At 36.0% G+C, this 23,986-nt stretch overlaps 1 protein-coding gene across 1 annotated transcript; it reads left to right on the plus strand.

The window, feature by feature from the left end:
- The first annotated feature begins 14,390 nt into the window (after window positions 1-14,390).
- On the plus strand, window positions 14,391-19,709 carry LOC122656769 (nitrate reductase [NADH]-like). Its single transcript, XM_043851412.1, has 4 exons — window positions 14,391-15,451; window positions 15,565-15,705; window positions 17,662-17,894; window positions 18,335-19,709. The coding sequence occupies exons 1-4, from the start codon at window positions 14,443-14,445 to the stop codon at window positions 19,616-19,618; spliced, it is 2,667 nt and encodes an 888-aa protein (XP_043707347.1). The 5' UTR covers window positions 14,391-14,442; the 3' UTR covers window positions 19,619-19,709.
- The last annotated feature ends 4,277 nt before the right edge of the window (window positions 19,710-23,986 follow it).

A 23,986-nucleotide genomic window follows, 5' to 3' on the forward strand; every position in this document is an offset into this window, starting at 1 on the left:
GAAGACAAGTGTCTTGATGGTGACTTGGTTTGTTAGCATTATTATAAAGAACATAGAATATATGGTTTGAGAAGAGGGAAATTGAGGGAAAGATGTCTTACAAACTCCAGATTAAAACAAAAAAAAACTTGATGAAGAAAAACAACTAGAGCAAGAAACAAAACCAAATTAAGTAGTCAACAATAAAGAACTGAGAAACAACAGCAGTAGATAGCATATAGTAGCATACAAAAACTTGGAGACAGCGAGTTACTAACTGGTTGCCTTCTTTAACTAGAACTTTTGACTAGGTAGTAGGGAGAAAATTACTCTTTTTAAGGTTCTCCAGTATTAGAAGGAGATTCCTAATATACACTCACAATCACTGTTTAGTGACTTAAGTGCTTAAGACAGTTATGGGAAGACGAAATCATATAGATTCTGGGTTATCCTAAATTTGGCAAAACTTTTAGAGTGTTGAAGAGATTTTGGAGTTTCAGAATTGAGGAAGAGTTTCCTTTGGTCGTATTATTTTATGACACATTAAACAGTTGAAGTCAAGTGGTACTCTAGTATTGTGATGATGTTTCTGGCATGGTGGGTATTTTTGCCACATGGAGGGATGATATTGTCATTTTGACCATTGAATGATGAATTCCCTTGATAGGTCACATGTCAAATTTAGTGGTTGATGTCATCAATCTTGTGGCCCATTACATGGACACCGCATAGAGGAATTTAGTTTTGCACTGCAAACTGACACAATTTTTTTAAGGAATAAGAAAGGGCACGAACATATTGCGTGGTTCCTGCATCCAGACACAGGATTACGCAAAATTACCACCGTGGAATGATAAGAAAATCCATGTCTCTGCCTCCGTACAATGTTTTTCTTTATCGTCTCAGAAATTGCGTTTTCTTGCCGGCAACTTGATTTCTTTTTGAGTGAAAAATGAATTGAAGAAACCAGTACATTAAAATAAAAAAGCCTGAAGGGATTTAAATGAGAACGGAATGGCACGTTCTAGAGAGGGCGGGCCTTGGTGCCGGTGAGTTTGAACTTTCTCCGGCGGCTATCAAGCTTGATTACAAACAGATTTTCCCACTTTTAATTTAGGGATTTTCTTATGGGTTCTTCTAAATGCCACAACCCATCTATATATTTGCTAAGTTTTGGCCCAAGTGAAAACTGTTCAAAATTCAACTTTTGCAATTATCTCATGCTTTTAAACATCTGGGAACCATACCATTATATACAATTGTTTTAGTGTACGGTATCAGATTGGGTATCGGTTACCTTCAAAATCGATATGAAACTGATATGGATCGGCACGTATCAGACAAGTTTGCCAATGATTTTCCTAAAAAATAGGATTATCTGAATGTATTATCCCTGGCTTGTATCGTTTTAAGGATATGGTGTTGATACAGTATTGGGATTGATGGCTAGCGATTGTGATCCGATTCCGATACCGATATCTCACATCATGATTATATATCTCTCCATGAAGTCCAACCTGTTAGTCCATTAAGAACAGAGAAGCCCTCCTTGACCTCAAGTACATGTTATTATCTTTATAGCATATATATGGATAACAGAGAAGGAAGAAAAGCTAATGGGAAGGAGTTGACAATGAGTTCGAAATCCTCAAAATTGACAGCTCCTTCCCCATTCACATCCATAGCAACCCTACAAGGTCAACTAAACTCTCCTCCATTCCCCCCACACAATAACATCTAGAATTACCAAATTCGTACAGACTTTTCAAGAAACAATCATCAGGAAACATCAGTCTTGATCAGACGAAACAGATGGAGTGAGATGGCATGAAGCTTTCATTATATTTGAGTCCCTCCATTTATCAATATCACATAATGGACATATGGGTATGGAAATGGATACTGCCAAAAATTCTAATTCGTCGAACGACCTATATTAGAGAATCTTTACCGGTTATCGGACAAAACATTTTTGAAACAATTCTTTTAAAAAAATATAATTTTATATATTTGGAATAATATTTTAAATATTTTGTAAACAAGTTATAAAATTACTATGGGTACGGGAAATTTCATCCAATTACAGTCAGACAACTCTCTCAAGATGTTCTTCCCTTTGAGATGTGGATACCTTGTTGAACATGTCTTCCATCTACACCGATACAATATATGCTGGGTGCACTGATATGTAGTCAGTGTAGGCATCAACTTTTGGTACATTATAGATGCACAATGCGCAACTGCAATGACAGGACCTCTCAAGTATAGAGACAAGATAACTATTAGAGATTCTTGTTGCAAAACAATCGACAGTATTTCATACAAAAATTTTGAAGATCACATTCAACACACATATCATATGAATGCTCACACTTATATTTTGCAATATGTTGTGAAATCAAATAACGATAAAAAAAAAAAAAAAAAGAAAAGAAAAGAAAATATGGTTACAATAATCAGTTGTAACCACCTTGGTTATAAATAGAATTTCCTTTATCTAAAATCCAAACAAAACATCTTCTTAATAATATACAAAAAGGATAAAAAAAATTCTACATAAGAAGGATTGTAGTTGAATTTTCATATTCTTTGCATTCATAAAATTTTAGGGAGAGGGATGGGTATGCTAATAGTTACCGTAAGCTAGCACCCTAGGTGTCTATCTCTCTCTTCCTCCCTTTGAGTCATTTCAAGGGAGGAAGAGAGAGATAGAGACATAGGGTGTTAGCTTACGGTATACTACTAACATACCCAGTCTTTCCCCAAAATTTTATTATTTATCCTTGTCATGTACATACTACTCAATATAGTGTTTAAAGATATTTTTCCTCCTTAAAATACAACCATAGCGATTAGAAAATATTTCTCTTTTTGGTATCATTTTATAAATTATAATGAAATTGATATCATTAGAAATTTAGAATGGTTGATGAGCAAGGAGAACATGTACAAATTGTAGAAATAGGTAAGAAATATATGGTTATGAGAAATGAGAGATTGACTAACTAAACCATGATCTTTCACAACATCCTTCTCATGTGCTCAAGAGAGAGAGAGAGAGAGAGAGAGAGAGAGAGAGGGGGGGGTTCAGTATTTTAATTTATAGTATTCTCTTGCAACTTATAAATTAAACTCTATCTTAATTATTAGTTATAAGGAGGTTAAATGGACAAGACTTTCTTTGTTTTTGATAAGTTACAAGATTTTCTAATTAAGAGAGAAGAAGAGCCATCCATTGCTTGATCTCATTCCACAAAAAAGAAAAACAAAAAACAAAACGAAACAAAAAGAAGCTATAACTTGTAATACTCTCTAATGTAAGTAGAATAGTAGATTACTCAACTTGACACTCTTTGTTGATCACGTGTGTCTCTCATCTACCTAATTTTTGTAAGGAAATTTCTTATTAACATTACTTAAGGTGTTAAATAATTTGTAATCATATTTTTTTGCCATTTTAATGTGACACATAATTTTTTTCAATGAGGATAATGGTATCGTTTCACATACGTACTCAAAAAATATGCATGACAATGACACCTTTTGATAATAACATAATGATATGTCACTTTCAACTTATGTTTAAAAACTCTTTTATATCCTCATCTTAAAAACCTTTTAAGAATAAAATAAAGAACAATTAAAATAACGCGTCAAGTTCCAAATTAAAGTGTCATTTAGAGTTTAAGTGACATCTGTTTGTCTCTTTTTTTTTTTTAAACTTTACTTGTAAGGTTTGGGTTTTGATTGAGAAAGTCTCTTGGTGTGCTTTTCCTTATTTAATTTAGAGAATAAGGCTAGAAGGTCTCCTTTTATATGTTTCTTTTCTAGTACTATCAACAAGGCAAAAGTTTTTATGCACAATCATACACGTGCATGACCTACATTAAATGCAATCAAAATGTCAATCCGAAATAACATGAAAAAGGAAATAAAAAGAATTGTACGTACTCTATAAAACCAAACTGAGAATTACTTGGCTTTTGTGTTTTTACAAAGTGATGGTTTTCCATTGTTTATGGAAGTTTATGAAGTCCAAAATTATCCCCAGTTTGAGGATTGCAATTTAAATGACCCAAAGACCCCTGATTTTGTTGGATTGGATTCTCTACCTCTCGTCACGGTTGAAGGAGAGCCAAATTGATGTTTATTAACTTGAGTCCTGATCCTCTACTTCCGCTTGTCCGGTACTGTCGTGTACTCCACACACAAACAATGTAGAAAATATCGCCTTACCCTTCGCTCGAGCAAAATGCTCAAACAGGGATAAGATAGTATTTTTTGTCTTGCTTATGTGTGTGGGGTGCACACGACAGTACCTGCGGACGGAAGTAGAGGATTTCGATTCTTATAAACTTAATTTCGACCTTCATTTACTGGATTCCAGTCCAACTTTGACAAAGCTCTTGGCTGGTCTTTTAGAAAATTAATTGTTCAACGAGAGAGAGAGTGAGAGAGAGGGTGGGCCACAACCCAAGTGGGGGCGTGGGGGTGTCTCAAAGTCTCATGCAAAAGGGGAGATAGCTAATTGGGGTGGTGGGTGGCTTTTGGAGAGAGGAGGAGTCACCTTGTCTGGTTTCTGACAGTACTATTTTTGTCTGAAATCACCTTCTTAATTTCCTGTTCTTTCAAATCTCAATGGTCATTGGAGACTTCGCCTTCGATGCGCCACTTCTCAAAACGCCCTTTCATCTACTTTGACCGTTTCTCTCCACAACATTAATAATAAGGAAACCATACTTGATTAATTAACTTAATCAGAACCATTAATTAAAAAAATCTTGCTTTTGAAAAAGTATCTAATTAAAAAACACAATAAACAAAGAATTATGTTAACTAGTACGTGTCTAACAGTACGTCCATGCATGTTGAACTGCTTTTCATATTCCAACATGGGATGGGTTGGTTTTAGGTAATTATTTGATATTTAATATTAAGTTCTCAATTTTTAACTTAATGACAACCGTTATTTATGTATAATTACCAATTGATTGTCACATCACACACGTACGTTGAAATTAATCAGCAAATCTAGAGATACCAGTGGTTACACGAATTTTTATCACATGCAGTTTTCTTGTTCGGTACGGTTTCCTAGTGTCTCTAATAAAAGGGGGTAGACCCTATTTGGGTAATGGAGTCCGATCAGGGGGTGGAATGGTCATTTCAGACCCCTCTATGAGAGGAACCGCACAGTCATACCAATTAGTGAACCTCAGAGTATAAAGGTCCGTGGTTACACTAGTTGCTTTTTTACTCAAAAATTGGATTAGGGAAGCTAATCTAAGTACTTCTTTTACAATAATAAAAAATAAAAGAGCCAAAGGGTCACCTTAGTAAACAACTGTTTGGCCGGTTACTTGGTGGTTTGTTGGTTGAAGTGCATGCCTCCAAGGTGGTCAAGGAATCGACTCTCATGGTTTGCATATTGTGCTAAAAAAAAAAAAAAACAAAAGCACCCCCTACCCTTTCCCTCCTTGGTAGTTGTAGGTTTTCGGTGACTTGTCTTACCTTTCCTTTTGTAGCTTAGATTAAGATAGACACACACAAAATAAAAAATAAAAAATAAAAAAAGAGTCGCCCTGCCAAAGCACTTTCTTAGAATGTGATCTACAACCACCCTGTAGTTTTCTTCGCTTGCTTTCCTTCCTTTTGTCCAGTAAGATTTCCAATCGGCTAGTGCATTAAGGAAGTGCAAAATCAATTGGATCGATGCAGAACAGGAACTAGAAAATCCCATTGAACAGTGTCATAAGCTTTTATCACAATTAGCTTCATACCATTACATCCATCACACACATTCTTTGGAAGAATATTTGCTGAATCAGAAGCCATTCCAATATTGATTGAAATTATTTTTCCCTTTTGAAAAGCTCATTGTTCATCAAATATGAGTTTTGTAGCATGTATGTAGAAATCCGATCAACCATAATTTTGAGAATAATTTTAAACATAAATTTTTGCATGCAAATAGGCCTGTAATGACTCAACATAGAAGCATCCACCACCTTAGTGATCAAGGTGATAAAGATGTTGTTAAAGCCTCTCATAAGAATCCCATCCTTGAAGATTTTTTGAATGCTTTACAAACATCAACTGAAATAATGTCCCAACACACTTTGAAGAAGACCCAAGAAACAAATAAGGTCTTCTTCAAAGTGGTAATTACCGCCACTAGTGAGCCTACTTCTTGTAATATTATATAGTACGTACATGGTTAAGCAAGAGGTTTATGTAGACAAAGACACCAAAAACATGCTTAACTGTGAGGATTTGCGGTGTTTGTATTCTCTAAAATCATTCTATGTGAGATTTAGAATAGAAAATATTGCATTTTGCCTTTGTCCATTTTTCTTATTTCATTTCAAGAAAGTTGTCTCCTTGTTAAGTTAATAAACATAGTAAAATTTTATCTCTTTTATGAATAAAATTTTTAAAGAATGGCATTTGGACCTTTCCTAGTAAACATTATGAAATGAATTTTATGATTATTATAATAATCTCAAATTAGACATCAACTCAAGAGCATTAATAGATCAACATATAGGTATTGGGTATCAACTCATCAACTACTATATCTGAGAGATTGATGTTCTTTAAGGCTCCATTTGGTTGGATGGAAATATAGGAAAGATAAAGTTACAAAAATGGAAATTTTTTTAATTAATAGTAACAATAATTGTGTTACAAACTCAAAGTTCATTAAATATAATATTTAAAAATACTATTTTTTTTTTCAGAAAATGTGAAGAAAAATATTCTACTTTCCAACTACAAACTACTTGTATGTAGAATTGCCAATTGACTGTCACATCACACATGTAAAGGATTGGTGGAGTTGAATGTTGAAGATGAAATTAGTATGACCCAAAAAATATTCTAGGGATAGTAGTGGTTACTTTAGTTTAATTCAAAAATCTAAAGATTTGGATTAGGGAATCCAATCTAAGTACTTCATTCTATTATAATAAAATGCAAAGGAGCCAAATACCTAAATAGCTACTAGGACCACCATTAACTAATACAGAAATCATTGTAAAAGTAAGAATCTTGTGTACCCAAAAAATCCAATGACTGCAAAAACCAAATTTCTTATTAAAACATCAAATAAAAATTGCCATTCAAGAGTGTTATAAGTCTTCATCATATTTAGCTACAAGGACCACCACCATTAACTAGTACATAAATTATATCCTTGAAAAGATAAGATGTTAGATTTCTTGTGGGTTTAATTAAGTATACCTTAACTATTGGTGTGGATCCTTGGGCATAAAACTCTATTTGAAACTACTTTAAGGTTAATGGGGGGGGGGGGGGGGGGATGCAGGGGGTTATTCTAGTCCTTTCCATTGTGGAGGTGGACAAGGATTAGTGTTCTATATTATAAATACACAGTTGAGGGGTCCCTACAGTCTCTTGATCTCATTTTTTGTTTTTTCCATCAAGAATTTGAGAGGAACAAATGAGACAAGAAGATTGTAGAAAATCCAAACTAAGGTTTTGTTCGCGTTCATTGTGAGGAAGCTGAATGAGGTCTTATCCAACATACCAAGGTGCAAGGTACACAATGTTTCTCCCGTTTTTATTATTCAATCGTGTTCTAGTTTATTGTATAGAACTCGTTTAGGGTTTCATGAAAACACGAGGTTATTCTAATATAAGAATCTCATGTACTCAAGAAATCCATTTACTGCAAAAACCAAATTTCTTACTAAAACCTCAAATAGAAAATCTCATTGAAGAGTGTCATAAGCCTTCATCACATTTAGCTTCATACCAATACATCCACCACACATATTCTTTGGAAGAATATTTGCTAACTCAAAAGTCATTCATAATTTTGAGAATAATTTTGGAAATAACGCTTCCCATGCAAATAGGTTTGTACTGACTCAACATAGAAGCATCCGCCACCTTAGGGATCAAGGTGATAAAGTTGTTGTCAAAGCCTCTCATAAGAGTCCCATCCTTGAAAATTTTTGATTGCTTTGCAAACATCAACTGAAATAATATCCCAACACACATTGAAGATGGCCCGAGAAACACATAGAGTCCTAGAGAATTGGAGGAATTCATTAAAAAAGTTGTACTCTTTATCTCATCATTCATGGGAATACCAAATAACATCATATTATCATTAGAAGTGAGGTAATATACTATCGCCCCTAAAATACAATCTTTATGTAATATTCAATACTAAATCATTCTATTTAGTGCCGGTTATTACCGCTACTATATTTGTGGTTTTAGCAGCGGTTATAATTTACCGTTGCTAAATGTGACAATCACAGTTGGATTCTAGAACCACTCGAGATTAAATAGATGCGACACATTTTCTAACTGATTACCGGTGGTGAAAAAACCACCATCGGTTAAGTGACTGCATTTTTTTGGCTATTTAGAGGCGATAATTAATGCCACTATTGAACATGTTTCTTGCAATGTTATATAGTACACAATTAAGCAAGAGGTTTATGTAGACAAAGACACCAAATACATGGTTAGCTGCTAGGATTTGCGGTGTCACTATTCTCTAAAATCATTCTATACAAGAGTTAGAATAGAAGATATTGCATTTTGCATTGGTTCATTTTTCTTATTTGATTTCAAGAAAGTTGTTGCCTTGTTAAGTTACTAAAGGTGTGTATGGTATATATGCATTCTTGGAATGGGTTGATATGATATTGCATTCTTGAATGATAAAAATAACTATTTTATCATTTGTGAATGCGAAATCGACCTAAAATGCATTCCAAGAATGCATACCAAACACAACGTAAATATATTAAAATTTAATCCCTTGTACAAAGAAAATTTTTAGGGAGTGACAATTTGAACATTTCCTAGTAAACATTATGAAATGAATTTTATGATTAGTACAATAATCTCAAATTTATATGCACTTAAGAGATTTTTAATGTGCCTTGACATTAATCCCCTCCATGTTTTAACTAAAAAAAAAATCCTCTTAAAGTTAGATTAAAATACAATTTTCATTGCCCATAATTTCTGAATTACTATTCAACAGTTTTCCAATTTGATGTATTTTTGTTGGATCAAAACCCACATGACATGAGGCTTAAGCAACCCAAAAGCTTTTGGGTTGGATAAGTCACCAAGATCATTAATTGATCAACATATACGTATTGGGAATCAACTCATCAACTACTATATCTGAGAGATTGATATTCTTTTAAGGTTCTACTTGGTTGAATGGGGAATGTCGAGAGAGTTACAAGTTAAAACAAAAAATATGGAACATCTTTAATTAATAGTAGGGAGAGGGATAGGTATGCTAGCGGTATACCATATGCTAGCACCCTATATGTCTCTTTTTCTTTCATTCTTTAAAATGACTCCCTTACCCCTCAACGGGAGGAAGTGAGAGATAGACACATAGGATGCTAGCATTCGGTATACCACTAACATACTCAACCTTTTCCTTTACAAGTAACAATAATTGTTTAACTAACTCAAAGTGTTATTAAATATAATAAAAAAAAATACCAAAACTTTTAGATTTTTTAAACAATGTGGAGAAAATATTTTACTTTACTTTCCAACTACTATCGAAATAGTGCCATTTGAACTACCCCGAAAAAGAATACCATTTGATATTATATTATTGGTTTTCTTCCCCTTAAAGTTTTTTTTTTCTTTTTGGCTTGATACACGTCAATCCCAAAAAGTTAACCCAACGTTTGGGACCGCAGAATGACAGGTATAAACAACACACACCACACTCTGTTCTTAAAATATTTTTCTGCTTTTTCTACCTTTCTCCCTTCAACCATGTGGAACCTAAAGTGTTTTAAGTCTAAGCATCTAATTGATTCATAGACAAAGTCAATAATAGTTTTAAGCATACTTCCCTAATTTATTTGTTTTATCTGATATGTTTAAGTTCACATTTCATTATTTGCAGCTATTAAAAAAACTTGATTAGTTTAAGGTAGATTATTTTTTCTATTATGCCATTGTTCTACTTGGTTTGTTTGTAGAATAATAAATATTCCATAGCGTAAAACTTAAAGCATCTATATATCCTTTTTGGGAGAATGTTCTCTGTAGTCATTCCTTTTCCTTTTAAAAGGATGTTACCCAATGCTAGTCCAGCCTATGCATGCAAGTAGGGTTGTAAATGGATAATCGAAAATCCGAATTCGATCCGCATCCGTATCCGTTTAGGGGCATCCGTATTTGATTAGAGATATCCGAAAAAAAATCCGAATACTCCGATAAAATTCTGAATCCGAATACTTAATTATAAAAAATTAAGTAAATAACGATCTTGAGGGTTTTTGAAGATTCAACAGGTTCTAGAATATGAGGAAAAGAGAATCATGATCTAAAACTATGGATTGAGAGTGAATTGTATCCACTAGGGAGAGGAAGGTTCGGGTTACACAAGGCAGAGGTGTAAACGGATGGTCGAAAATCCAAATTCTATCCGCATCCGAATCCGTTTAGAGGTATCCGTATTCGACCAGAAAATATCCGAATCCGATTACATCTGATCTGTATCCGAGTCGAATTCGATCCGTTTACAGGCCTACATGCAAGTCTATGTAGGTTTACGAGGAGTGAGTTTGGAATTGATCCTAATCTTTGGCCTTTTGTGTAAAGTGACCACCCTTAAGATTCCTTTTCCTCTTATTTCTCATAATTTTTTTTGAGGGCATATTAAATGGTTCACAGTTAGTTATTTTTTTATGGCAAAAGTCCCTTAGTTTAGTGGACTAATAATAAATATCTTGACTAGTGCAAAAATTTGCATCATATGGATTGGTATGTCACCATTCATATCCTTAGAGGACAGGGTTTGGATTAGCCACATGTCAAGTTTCATAGCTTAGTTCAATCAAGTATCGATCTTCTCGTGTATTAGAATGCATCTTCATATTGTATGTCTATGCATGTCTATTATTGGTATTCCAACCATTACTAGGTTTCACCTAATTTTCAAATGTTTTATATTGTCACTTGGTAAACTTTGTGTGCTTAAAACTTGACATGTAAGCAAGGGACCGTGGGGTTTAAGTGTCTAAAAATTTCAATCCTATCTAGCCTATCACATGGCAAATATAGGTGAGCAGAATAGAAATTTTTTTAGTCACTTGTCCAAGAACCCTATGCCTTTTTCTTTTTCTCATGTTTTCTAACTAATAAAATTTTTAAGAAGACATTTACATAATATCATTAATTTTTAGAGTGTAATATTTAATAATATAGTGAAATTGTATATTCATTTTGAAGTCTAAACCAATAAAATAGTTTGAAATACTATATTACAATATCAAAAAATTGTTGTTAAATTTCATTGAATTAATGGTAAATCCTATCTGTTACTTGCTTCTTACAGTTCCCAACTTGCAAAGCATGCAAAGTGACAAAAATTTTGTAAAATGCAATTAAGTAATCTAGTAAATATAAATTCTTTATCTACCTAGGTAGGTTAATTTCTTTAGGCTGTATTCGATACTTAGGGTTGTTTTGGTATTATTTCTATTTCAATTTAATGGGATCATAACTTGAAATTTTGGTGTTTGGCATGATTTTTTCATCTTGTTAATGGAAAATTGAAATCAATTTCATCAGAAATAGTGAAATAGTTGAGGACCTGTTTCAATATTGAAATTGAAATAAGTTTCTTCTTTTTTTTTTTTTTGTTAAGCAAAGCTTTACTGATGAAAAGGTGTAGTATACATGGATTTTGAATGACAAGCTTCAAGAAGCCATGGAGTAGAAGTGGGTTAGTTCGACACATCAAGGACAGACCCTCCTAACAAACGAGTTAGCAGTCTACTAAATTGTTTTTCTCCCTTGGAACAAAAATGAAAGTACATGATTCTAAACTATATGCCAAATGAGTAATAACTTGGATGATAGGAATCAAAATTGAAATCAATTTCAAGTATATTCTATGCTCCACTTTAATGAGCATGTGTTAATAACATGGGTAAATGTGTCATTTGACATGTTTAAAAAGAAATGAAAGCAAAATCACTCTATTTTGCCACCACAACTACTACCGTTAGCATCGCCAAAACCACCACCACCACCACCCCTTCTCACCCTCGCCCCCGCCCCTGCCTCCGCCACCAGCACCACTATCCTCTCCCAAAGAAATATAGAGAATCTATTGTCAGAAATTGAACTACCAAATGAATTTCTTATTCTTAAAATATGTTAGATTGATGCAGTCAAAACAATTTCAATTTCTCGACAAAAAATCTATATGTTGTCTATTTTGTAAAATCAATCAGAAATTGAAATCGAAATCATACCAAATCAGTCCTTAAATTACCTTTGATAAGTCATTCTGTAGTTTAACATGCATCATAGGTTACCAAAAATAAATGAGGGACAAGAATTCAATTCTTAATTTCTCTTCAGTTCTGCCCTTAGTGGAAATGTCTTATTTTATTGGCTAGATCATTAAATCAAATAATTTGATATATCTTGGAGAAATTCTTGTGTTACAAATTAAAATATGATAATTTTTAAAGAATCCCCCCCCCCAAAATGTATCATTAAGAAGAATTTCTCTTATTTTATAAAAAAATATTTATATAAGGGAAAATGATGAACAAATTAGCATTGTGTGATGAAGTCTAGTATGTCAGCATCTTGTTGATCGTTGGATCCCTTTCTCTGCATCTCAGCCATTCAACCTATCAATTGTTGCAATCCCATTCTCTTTACTGTTGCAATTTGCAACACCCTGTCTCTTTCTCTCTCTCTCCATCTTTGTTTCTGGTTACTTTGAGTGTTATTTCGCCACAAGAGGTCCGTCAAATTCTTCTACTTGTCGTGTATTGCTGCCATGGTCAAATTCCATAATCTGTATAAGCCTCTTCTGTAAATGTTACGTGCCCATATGTTGTGAAGTGGGAATATAACTGATTAGGAGTGGTTGTTGTGAATTGTGGTAGTAGTGGAAAGAAGTTGGAGGAGTTAGAGAGAAAAGTTAGGAATGGGTAATTATAAGTAGTTGTCTTTGTAATATTTATTTATAGTTAGCTTTTAATGCAAGGAGGATTTTTTGAATGATAAACAGATGCTCTAACGAGTAAGAGGTTAGCTACCTTCAAATTAGGCCAAGACACCCTTGCTTGGTCCGTAAAGTAACCCTATCATTTCTTATTTAATTTCTTTCTTCTACCTCCACCCTTATTCTCTTATCCTTGTACGTAATAGTGAAGCTGTCGAATAAGTACTGAAGGCTGAGACCAAGGTTCCCATTTCAGAACAGATCATAGGCATTGATTGTGGTGGGAGATTACACAAGAGAGAGAGAGAGGGGTGGTGGGAGCGGGGGAGTGGTAGGTGTGGGGTGGAGTTGCAGGTAAGGATGTAAATGGATAATCGAAATCCGAATCCGTTTAGGGACATCCATATTCGTTTAGAGATATCCGGAAAATAATCCGAATAATCCGATTAAAATTCGTCCGAAAAAAAATCTGAATACTTAATAATAAAAAATTAAGTAAATAATGATTTTGAAGGTTTTTGAAGATTCAACAAATTCTAGAATATGATGAATAGAGGATCATGATCTAAGAGATATGGATTGAGAATGAATTGTACCCGCTAGGGGGAGAAAGATCCGGGTTACACAAGGCAGAGATGTAAACGGATGGTCGAAAAACTGAATTTGATCCACATCCGAATCCGTTTAGAGGTATTTGTATTCGGCCAGGGAATATTTAACCAATCCGTATCCGATCCATTTACATCCTTAGTTGCAAGTGAGGGAAGTAGGACAGTAGGAGGGAGTAGTGGGCAGGATTAGGAAGGAGAACAAAACAATTCTTAATAGTTGGTACACCAACAAAAAAAATAAAAAAAAAACAGCTGAATAAGGGCTCGGTGTCATTATGTTAATAAAAAATGGCTCGATGGTATGTCAACAACCTCCAACATGATTCTTGTAGCCGTTTAACCCCCCCCCCCCCCCCACCCCCAAAAAAAAAAAAAAAAAATTTCATGTAGTCAAAATGCCAAATCCATGTAATTGTGAATTCAGTATAAATTTAATGAAATTAAATAGAAATAATTCATAATAAATCTCTTCACTCTACTGAAATCATACAGATTCGCATCTCGGCTTGGGTCTTAGGGTATTTTGACTGGATCGGACTTATGTGTTTTATCTATCGATCCACCAATGACCCGGGAACCCGGAAAGCAGCACATAGATTCGCATCTCGGCTTCGGACTTGGCGGCGCCCCCTCCCCCCCCCACCTCCTTCTTTTCAAACGACTCCTCAACCGTAGGCCCCACCCCCAACCCCCTCCATACGACACACGTTTCCTTATAAATACTCTCCAAAGATGAAGCAGTGAGCGTTAGAGAGAGAGAGACAAAAAGAGAGAGAGAGAGAGAAAGAGTAGAAGAGTGAAACATCCCATTTCCTTCACCTTTTTTCTCTTTCATTTCTTCTCTCCCAGTATCTAAAAATGGCCGCCTCAGTCGTTAACCGGCAGTACGGCCATCTCGAACCCAATCTGAACGGAGGCGTCCACGGCTACCGAACCTCCTCCAATTCCCGGCCACCCTCGCCGTTCCGGAGCTCCAACTTTCCTCCGAACACAGCTACTGAACATGCCTTCGCGGTTCAAATGGACGATTCGTCGAGTGAAGATGAAAACGAATTTGATTGGTCGGACCATCTTGGCAACGTTAACAACGAGGTTGAACCATCAATCTTCGATTCTCGTGATCAAGGAACCGCCGACAACTGGGTCGAGCGTAACCCGTCATTGATTCGACTCACCGGTAAGCACCCATTTAATTGTGAGCCGCCTTTGACTCGGTTGATGCACCATGGGTTCATTACTCCAGTGCCACTTCACTACGTTCGCAACCACGGGCCGGTTCCAAAGGCAACGTGGGAGGAATGGACCTTCGAAGTGACCGGTCTAGTCAAGCGACCAATCCGGTTCACCATGGACCAGCTCGTGAACGAATTCCCAAGCACGGAATTCCCGGTCACGCTTGTTTGCGCCGGAAACCGGCGAAAAGAACAAAACATGGTTAAACATACCATCGGTTTTAACTGGGGAGCCGCTGGGGTTTCTACTTCGGTGTGGCGCGGTGTACGGTTAAGAGATGTGCTCAAGCGTTGTGACATCTATAGCCGTCGGATGGGAGCGATGAACGTGTGTTTTGAAGGAGCTGAAGATTTACCTGGTGGTGGTGGGTCCAAGTATGGTACAAGCATCAAGAAAGAGATTGCGATGGATCCATCACGGGATATCATATTAGCTTATATGCAAAATGGAGAGCTGTTGAAGCCGGACCATGGATTCCCGGTGCGGATGATCATACCAGGATTTATTGGTGGCAGGATGGTAAAATGGCTGAAACGTATAATCGTCACCACCAAAGAGTCGGAGAATTACTATCACTATAACGATAATAGGGTCCTTCCGTCACACGTGGATGCCGAGCTAGCTAACGCCGAAGGTACACTGCGCATCTTCCATCCTTCTTGGATTAATTACCTACCCACTTTTTCTTTTTGGGTTTTTTTGTTTGTTAATGAAAGATTCTGATTCTAGTTCTTTGATTTGATGCAGCTTGGTGGTACAAGCCTGAGTACATCATCACCGAGTTGAACATTAACTCGGTAATTACAACGCCGTGTCACGATGAGATCTTGCCGATTAACTCGTGGACAACTCAGAGTTCTTATACTTTGAAGGGCTATGCTTATACTGGTTAGTCTACCTTTTATTTCTCCTGGAATGGAATTTTCTTTCAGGGAGAAAGTTCTCCGTCCGGGTGTGTGTCATATGCCAGCACTCTCATGAGTCTATGTCTCTCCTCGCTATATGAAAAGACACATTGCCTCCTTGTTTTAAGGAGGAGAGAGATAGACACGTCACACATGGGGTTGTCGGTATAGGCCACACTCCCCGACAAAGATCTAATTTCCTTTATTTTATATAAGAAAAGGTTCATGTGAGGGGATGATATGTCATAAAAACTCGTCCCTTTTGTCAGATTTCAAAAAGGATTCCTTTGTTCATACAAAAGTGCACTCAGATAATGTAGGGATCCATTAATTTATAAGTTATCGATATTTTAAAAATTACAAATCATATGAAAACAAATTAAATAAAGAATTAGGTAAACAATGATCTAAAGCTTTGGAAGAGGAGACCCAATATTTTTTCTTTTCTTGGTAGAAATATTCAAGGGAATATTTGTTCGTCTTCTTTTTCTTTACGTAAGTATAATTATATCAACGAGGGTTATTCCTCTTCATCAAACTTGAAGTCTTGAACATGTATCTCAAGGGAAAAAATAAACGATAATACATTCGTCGAATGATCATCAAAAAATTACATATATACAATGGTTGTATACATGAATTTTAATAAGCCTAGCAAGAATATGTATGTATGTATATGTGTGTGTGAAATCTCGGTATCAGTTGGATCGGGATCGGGATCGCCCAAACTCGGACAAATATGACACTTTTGCCTTTGTGTTTTTTGTAAAAATCTAAATTTTTTTAACCCTTTTATCCCTGTCCGTACAGGTGGATCAGATCAATATTAGAATCGATTTCAATCGATACTGATCCAATCCAATCAAAATCGACCAATCCGATCCAAGATTACGAACTATGCTTCTCCATATTATATTTTATGCAGATTTTTATTTTATTTTATTTTTTTGGATTAGGGGGGGGGGGGAGGAGGGTAAACTACTATATGGAAGACCTTAAGCACATGAACATGTGAAAATTGTCACCTACGACCTAGGACTTATTGGACCAGAGAATAAGTGGTGCTCCTTTAGATTTATCGATTTTTTTTAAGACAAAAAGCCATAGACAGTTGTTTAGAATTCAGAAAGTACTTGTCTATTCGAGACCATTCTTCAAGTATGAAAAGACCAATAAAAAAACAGCCGTGCTACATGGACCCTACCTTGAAAAAGAAAAAACACAAACTCACACACATACACACACTAGACAGTTTCTATTTAGGCGGCTTGGTATTTTATGTAATAAAATAAATAGATTTTACAATTTGTAGGTTTTTTCAAAACTATTTTAAGAATGTTTATTCGAAAAATATGCAAAACAATAATAATCTTTGATAATAACATAACAAGAACTCAAGAAGTCACTTGCTAATTTATTTTGAAAACCCCATATTACTTTTGGACTTAAAAGAACTTTTAGAAATATGATAAAAAAAAATAAAAAAATAAAAATAAAAATATAAAAAGCAAAAGACTTCAAAAGAATGTGTCAAAGTTCTAAATATGACTATAGAGGTGTCATATAGACAATCCCATAAACAAAAAAAAAAAACATTAATTTTGGTGGTTTTTATATATTATTTTATGTGGTATCCATAGATGAAACATCTTCCTCAAAAAGAAATGAGGACTTAAAACAAAGCCTTTCCATTGTTTTTTCGATCGGCCATTTTTTAAAACTAGAAAGTCGTGCAAGCATTTGTTTGGATATGTGATTTTATTAATGAAAAAAAAACTTTGTCTGAAAACATGACTTATGCCAACACTCCCATGCGTCAAGAGAGAAAAAGATAGAGATTGTCTGAAAACATGACCTATGCCAACACTCCCATGGAGAACCACTTTAGTTTTTAAATTCATGATATTATCTCTAAATTTTAATTTAATTTTTTATATAGGTGGAGGGAAGAAAATTACACGTGTTGAGGTGACAATGGACGGTGGAGAGACATGGATGGTGTGCAACTTAGACATTCAGGAGAAACCCAACAAATATATGAAATACTGGTGTTGGTGCTTCTGGTCCCTTGAAGTGGAGGTGGTGGACCTAATTGGTGCCAAAGAGTTTGCTGTGAGGGCTTGGGATGAAGCCCTCAATACTCAACCTGAGAACCTCATTTGGAATGTCATGGTAAGTTCAAAAACCTAATGCCAAGGTGTTGTGGTGTTAAGGCTCTATAGTGTCTTAATTTGGCGGTGCATTGCAGTGCAGGCTTGAGAGCTTGACAAGTGGAAGATGTGACATCCAATGGTGTCAAGTTTATTCCACATGTCTAGCTCTCAGGGCCACATTGCAATGTACCGCCAGATGCCCGCACTACGGAGGATATTAATCGGTAATAGTACTCATCAACTTATCTATTCTTTGCAACAGTGACAAGTGTCATGTTAACATCAAAGAAAACTGGATTGATGTGAATTGCCTTGGACTTTTTTAGTCTAAGTGATAGCAACGGTCAGGTTAATTGAGGGCCCCTTAATGGACTTTTAAGCTTATCTAACCCGACCCGACCCGACATCATTTAAATGCATGAAACCTAATAATGGTTTTATTCTAAATCTTATGTGCAGGGAATGATGAACAACTGCTGGTTCAGAGTGAAGATGAACGTGTGCAAGCTACACAAGGGTGAGATTGGTATCATGTTTGAGCACCCGACCCAACCGGCAAACCAACCAGGCGGGTGGATGACCCGACAAAAGCATGTTGAGACGTCTGAAAGTAACCCTGCCTTGAAAAAGAGCTTATCCACTCCTTTCACGAAGACATCCTCCAAAGTGATATCCATGTCCGAGGTGAATAAGCACAACTCGGACGAGTCACCTTGGATCGTCGTCCATGGCCAAGTCTATGACTGCACCAAGTTCCTTAAGGACCACCCTGGTGGGTCAGATAGCATCCTTATCAATGCCGGAACCGACTGTACCGAAGAATTTGACGCGATCCACTCCGAAAAAGCAAAAAAAATGCTCGAAGATTATTGGATCGGAGAACTCAGTACCACCACCGGTTACAATTCTCCAATCCATAATTCGTCTAGTGACATAACTAAAACGAAAAACCTTGCTCTGATACCAGGTGAAAAGATCCAATGCAAGCTCATTTCCAAGACTCAACTCTCCTACGATTCCCGTCTCTTCCGATTCGCATTGCCATCAGAAGAACAAGTCCTTGGACTGCCGGTAGGGAAGCACATTTATCTTTGTGCTACCATAAACGAAAAGCTTTGTATGCGTGCATACACTCCATCAAGCTCAATTGATGAGGTTGGCTACTTTGATCTTGTTGTTAAGGTCTACTTCAAGGGTATAAACCCTAAATTCCCAAATGGAGGTCTAATGACACAATTCTTGGATAATCTTCCCTTGGGTGGAACCCTAGACATTAAAGGTCCATTGGGACACATTGAGTATACTGGCCAAGGTAACTTCATAGTCCATGGAAAGCACAAATTTGGAAAGAAGCTAGCAATGATAGCTGGAGGGACAGGAATCACTCCTATCTATCAAGTTATCCAAGCAATCTTGAAGGATCCAAAGGATGAAACAGAGATGTATTTGGTGTATGCAAATAGAACAGAAGATGATATATTGTTGAGAGATGAATTGGATTCGTGGGCTGAGAAGCATGAGAGGTTGAAGGTATGGTATGTGGTGGGGAAATCAATCAGGGAAGGGTGGAAGTACAGTGTAGGGAGAGTTACAGAGAGTATTCTTAGAGAACATGTTCCAGAAGGAGGATCAAGTGATATGTTGGCATTGGTATGTGGGCCAGCACCAATGATTCAGTTTGCAGTGACACCCAACTTGGAGAAGATGAACTATGATGTTAAGAACTCATTACTTGTGTTTTGAAGTGTGATGAGGATGGCTAGGGTTCTAGTGTTGTTGTATGTATATAGTAGTGGTTCACATGATCTGTTCTACCCTTTTTTGCCTTATTTTTTTGTGAAAAAACCCTTGTTAGAAAATGAAAGGAAAAGAGATCTCAAATTTAGGATTTATTTGTTATTTTAGGGTGGGAGAGGGAGTGTGCAGTTAAATATAGGCAAGTTTGGAATAGGGGATTGGGGTGGGTAATTAGAATATGTGGTAATCAAGGGATTGTTTTGTATTTAGATTTGGATTAATGTTATACCTAATGCTCAATGCCTACATTGTCTACATTAGGAGTAGAGAATAATCTTATCATACAATAGTAAACTGTTAATGTTCCAATGGATTCATATTTATTCACTCTGGTTATAGAAGCCCTGTCTGCTATGTTAGGTAATCTAGTTTCGGAGAGAAGAATTTTGTTGCCTCCTCAGTGTAAATCCTTGTCCTTGTCCTTGTCCTTGTCCTTGTCCCTCCTCATTTTTACGGATGACCTCATGACATTCATCAAATCTGATCTTCCCTAAGTTACGATTGTCTTGAGTTTCCTTGAAGGGTTCTGTAATTTTTCTGGTCTCCAGATTAATAGTGGAAAATCGTCCATCAATCTCGTTTAGGATTCATCTCTACTAGTGTGAGATTCGATTTGATCTCGTAAAAGCTGACGTTGGCTCCAATATAGGCAAAAATTAAAAAATCTTAGAAGACTTTAAAACCCAGAGGATCAAATAAAATTCTTCCCTTTGCGCATGGAGGTGATTTCTTCCTATATTTGACATGTTCTCTTAGAAGAATGAAATACCCCAAGAATGAATGCAAAGAGCACTAGCCTTAAACGGTCCTTAAGGCTATAAATAGATGACCCCTCTCACATTTTAAGGGGAATTATAGAAACGCATTACCATATATTGGGAGCATGTTTGGAGCTTGATTTGTTGTTTTGTTGTGCTGGTCCCGATTGGAGATCTTTGTAACCTAGGTCTAGGCCACTCCAACCTATTTTCCTCCTTCATGAAAGTTATCTAGGTAAGGCCTCTTTATTTTGATTTTTTTACTTCATTCAATTTGATTGTTTGTGGAGTGAGTTATCGTTGTTTTACTGGACACATGTCACTTCTGCCCCCTAACAGAGCAGCCATGATGTGTTTCATGTGATCTTCTCATTTGATTTCTATAAATATTTTTATGCCATGTTTTAGATCTAGGCCTTTGCTTCTAAGTGTGATTTTCTTAGAATTCTTTTTAGTGATTTGCTATTTTTTTTTATTTTCTCTTTTCAATGGATAAATTTCTATCATTCTGATTTTTATTTTAAATCTTTATTTTCCCTCATCATTTGATCTTCCTGGTCTTCCATGGTTGTTTTTTAACTTTTTGGTTGATTTTGATTATGTTTAGTTTGGTTTTCATGTGTTTTAACCTTCGGTCTTGAGTTGGAGTTTGGCCCTTCCTCATTTTTCTATGATTTCTTCTTTTTAGTTTGTGTCTACGTTGAAGGGGGGTATTCAAGAAGATGAGAATGTGAATGGCTGAATCTATCACCCTACTAGGGTTGATGTTGAAGTATCAAATCTAAAATTAGGGAGAAGTTTCCCTCTTCCCTCTGACGGACGGCCGTGTGCACTCTTAGACATTGGAGGGAGTTCTATTATGGGAAACCTCATAATAGGAGGTATACGGAAATTTTCAAAGCGGGGTGCTATAGTAAAATGGGTGGGGGCGTGCAAAAGTGATCCAGATGCTGGCGTCATGGGGATCTTTTCTCCCTAAAATTATAAAGATGTCCTCATGAATATTTTTTTCCCGTTTAATTTCTTATTTTAATTATTTATAATATACTGTGAATTGATAAGAAGATTTTAGTATTATATAAAATTGGGAAAAAAGTTTTGTACAAGGGTACCTCAAAAATGAAATTGCACACCCTCTCACATATACTGTTCATGTAAGAGGTGATATGTCATAAAAGCCCCTACTCCTTTTGTCATATTTATAAAAACTATTATTTGATAATATTTTTATAATCGGATCAAAAAACATCTAATTAGCTTTTAAATGAATTCAGTTAGTTTGCGAAAACCAGTTCCTCTCTTCCGATTCTCATGGCTGCTAGTTCCTAGAGTAGCTGCTTAACAATGGTCGTCCAACATTAGCTTATGTTCCTCTCTCCCATATGAAAAAATCTTTAATGTTCAAAATTCAGGAAAAAAAAAAAAAAAATCACAGATCTGTGGAAATCTTTACTGCTTTTCGATTCCAATTTGTAAATTTTGATTTTGGACTGATTCTGATCCGATTTAATGGAAATGATGAAGCCCGAACCAGTGGCTAATTCTGGGTTTCTAAACTTTGGTTATGTAGTTCAGACCACATATGTAATAATTTATGCGTTACATGATCTCAAATTCTCAATACTAAAGCATCTAGTTTACTATCGATGATGGCAAGGCTTCAAGAGTAAACAACATTGACTTGATTACATTTTAAAACAAACACCAAGAAATACAAAATAAAAAAACAAAATAGAGCAAAGACGATACAAAGATTTAACGTGGTTCACATACTAATATGATGCGCTACGTCTACGGGTGAACCTGAAGATGTTTCACTATGTAATGGAAGAAAATATAACGGAGATCTCTCACGAACACCCAAAGGTCGGCAAATACTCTATTCAGAAACCTTAACACGAAAAACCCTTAGATCTTACTTCTTTCACTTACTTACACAACAAGACAATTGCACAAATAAATACTCCTCTAAGTCGGGTCGTATTGTACCAAGCCCTCTACTACCATCACAGACCTTAAAAAAATTCTCATTTGGGTCGCCATAAAAAATGTCGGAACGGGACAATCTTCAAAATGGGTACAAGAATTAGAGACACAATTGGTACTCATCCATTAGGATGTTTTGAGGCTTTATGTCACAATAAATGATCTGGGTATCACACTCTTCATGTAGGTAGAGGATACCTTTAGCTATGCTGAGAACAATTCCCACCCTTCCATGCCAACATGGTGGTATTTCAGATTCGAAGAGGAAGTTTGCAAGTGATCCATTGCTCATATACTTGTACACCAAAAGCCTATTATTTTGGCCATCACAACAATAACCAAGCAATTGAACTAGGTTTCTCTGATGGGTTTTGGCAATTACTCTCATCTCAGTCCGAAATTCTCTCTCTCTCTCTCTCATCCAACAATTTGTCTAGTCTTGTGTCGACTAAATCAAGCACTCAATGGTAGACCCCAAGAGAAAACCAACCAGCCCCAAGGATGCCAAAGAGGAAAATGCAAAACCCCAACAGAATAGGCGACAAAGGAGAGAATCTGGATGTACATCCAGAGTAACTACTTGCCATGAAAGAGGGAAGGCGTCGGTTCCTTTGAGTCAGAGCTACCAGCCGGAGATACCTTCGATCCACCAGAAGCAGAACCTCTTTGTTGTTTCTCCCGAACCACCAAGGAGAAAGAAGCAACGCCACTTTGCTTGCTCCAACAGAACAGAAGTCCACTGAAAATATCCCTTTACCAGAGCAACAAATGTAAATTGCGCCCCCACGGGTTCCTAGTTGAGACTAAGAAATCACAAAGAACATCTCTGTTGGGCTTAGGGTAGCCCACAACATAAACATGTAAACTCCTGAGCCCAAAGAAATAAAGGTAGAAAACTTACAGAACTTCTCAGCACCCACCACCTGCTTAGCATGACAATCAAATGAAAATGGAAGCTCTGAAGCTCTGAAGAGATGGCAGACAATGGTCACATCTTAGAAGCACACCAAATCGAGCAGTAAGAAAATGCATGTCTAGATAGGCCTAACAAAACAGAAATGTGAATAAGAGAAGGGGAAGGGGAATCAAAAAAGGTAAAGGAAAGAGACTGTAAAATAAGACCTCAGAGGAAGAAGAGCAACACATTTTATCACTTCCCCTGGTATTCCAATATGAAGAAAGGGTAATTTGTGGTTATAACCAATAAAAGTAGTTTTGTGTTTTAGTTACACTTAAAAGGCTAAACGCTAAAGATTATTAAAAACAAGAACATGGGTAACAGCAATAGAGGACCTTGGGGAATAAGAAGAAATAGGCCTGAATCTGTCACAACCCACCAATTGCATCCCCTCTCCCATACAGAGAAAATTCCATCAGAAGAGCATACATACATAGAGAACAAAGTTGCAACAGTTTGAAATAAAGTTACCTTCTAATTTAGAATTTCCTTCTTTTCACATAATGGTAGTGAAAAAAAAAAAAAAAAAAAAACCTAAACAGAAAAAGATACAAACAGAGAAAAAGAGAAGGGATTTTTTTTTTTTCCTTTTTTTCTTCCCCTCATTTAAAA

Source organism: Telopea speciosissima, chromosome 3, assembly GCF_018873765.1.
Source record: "Telopea speciosissima isolate NSW1024214 ecotype Mountain lineage chromosome 3, Tspe_v1, whole genome shotgun sequence".
In the NCBI taxonomy this organism is placed as follows: domain Eukaryota; kingdom Viridiplantae; phylum Streptophyta; class Magnoliopsida; order Proteales; family Proteaceae; genus Telopea; species Telopea speciosissima.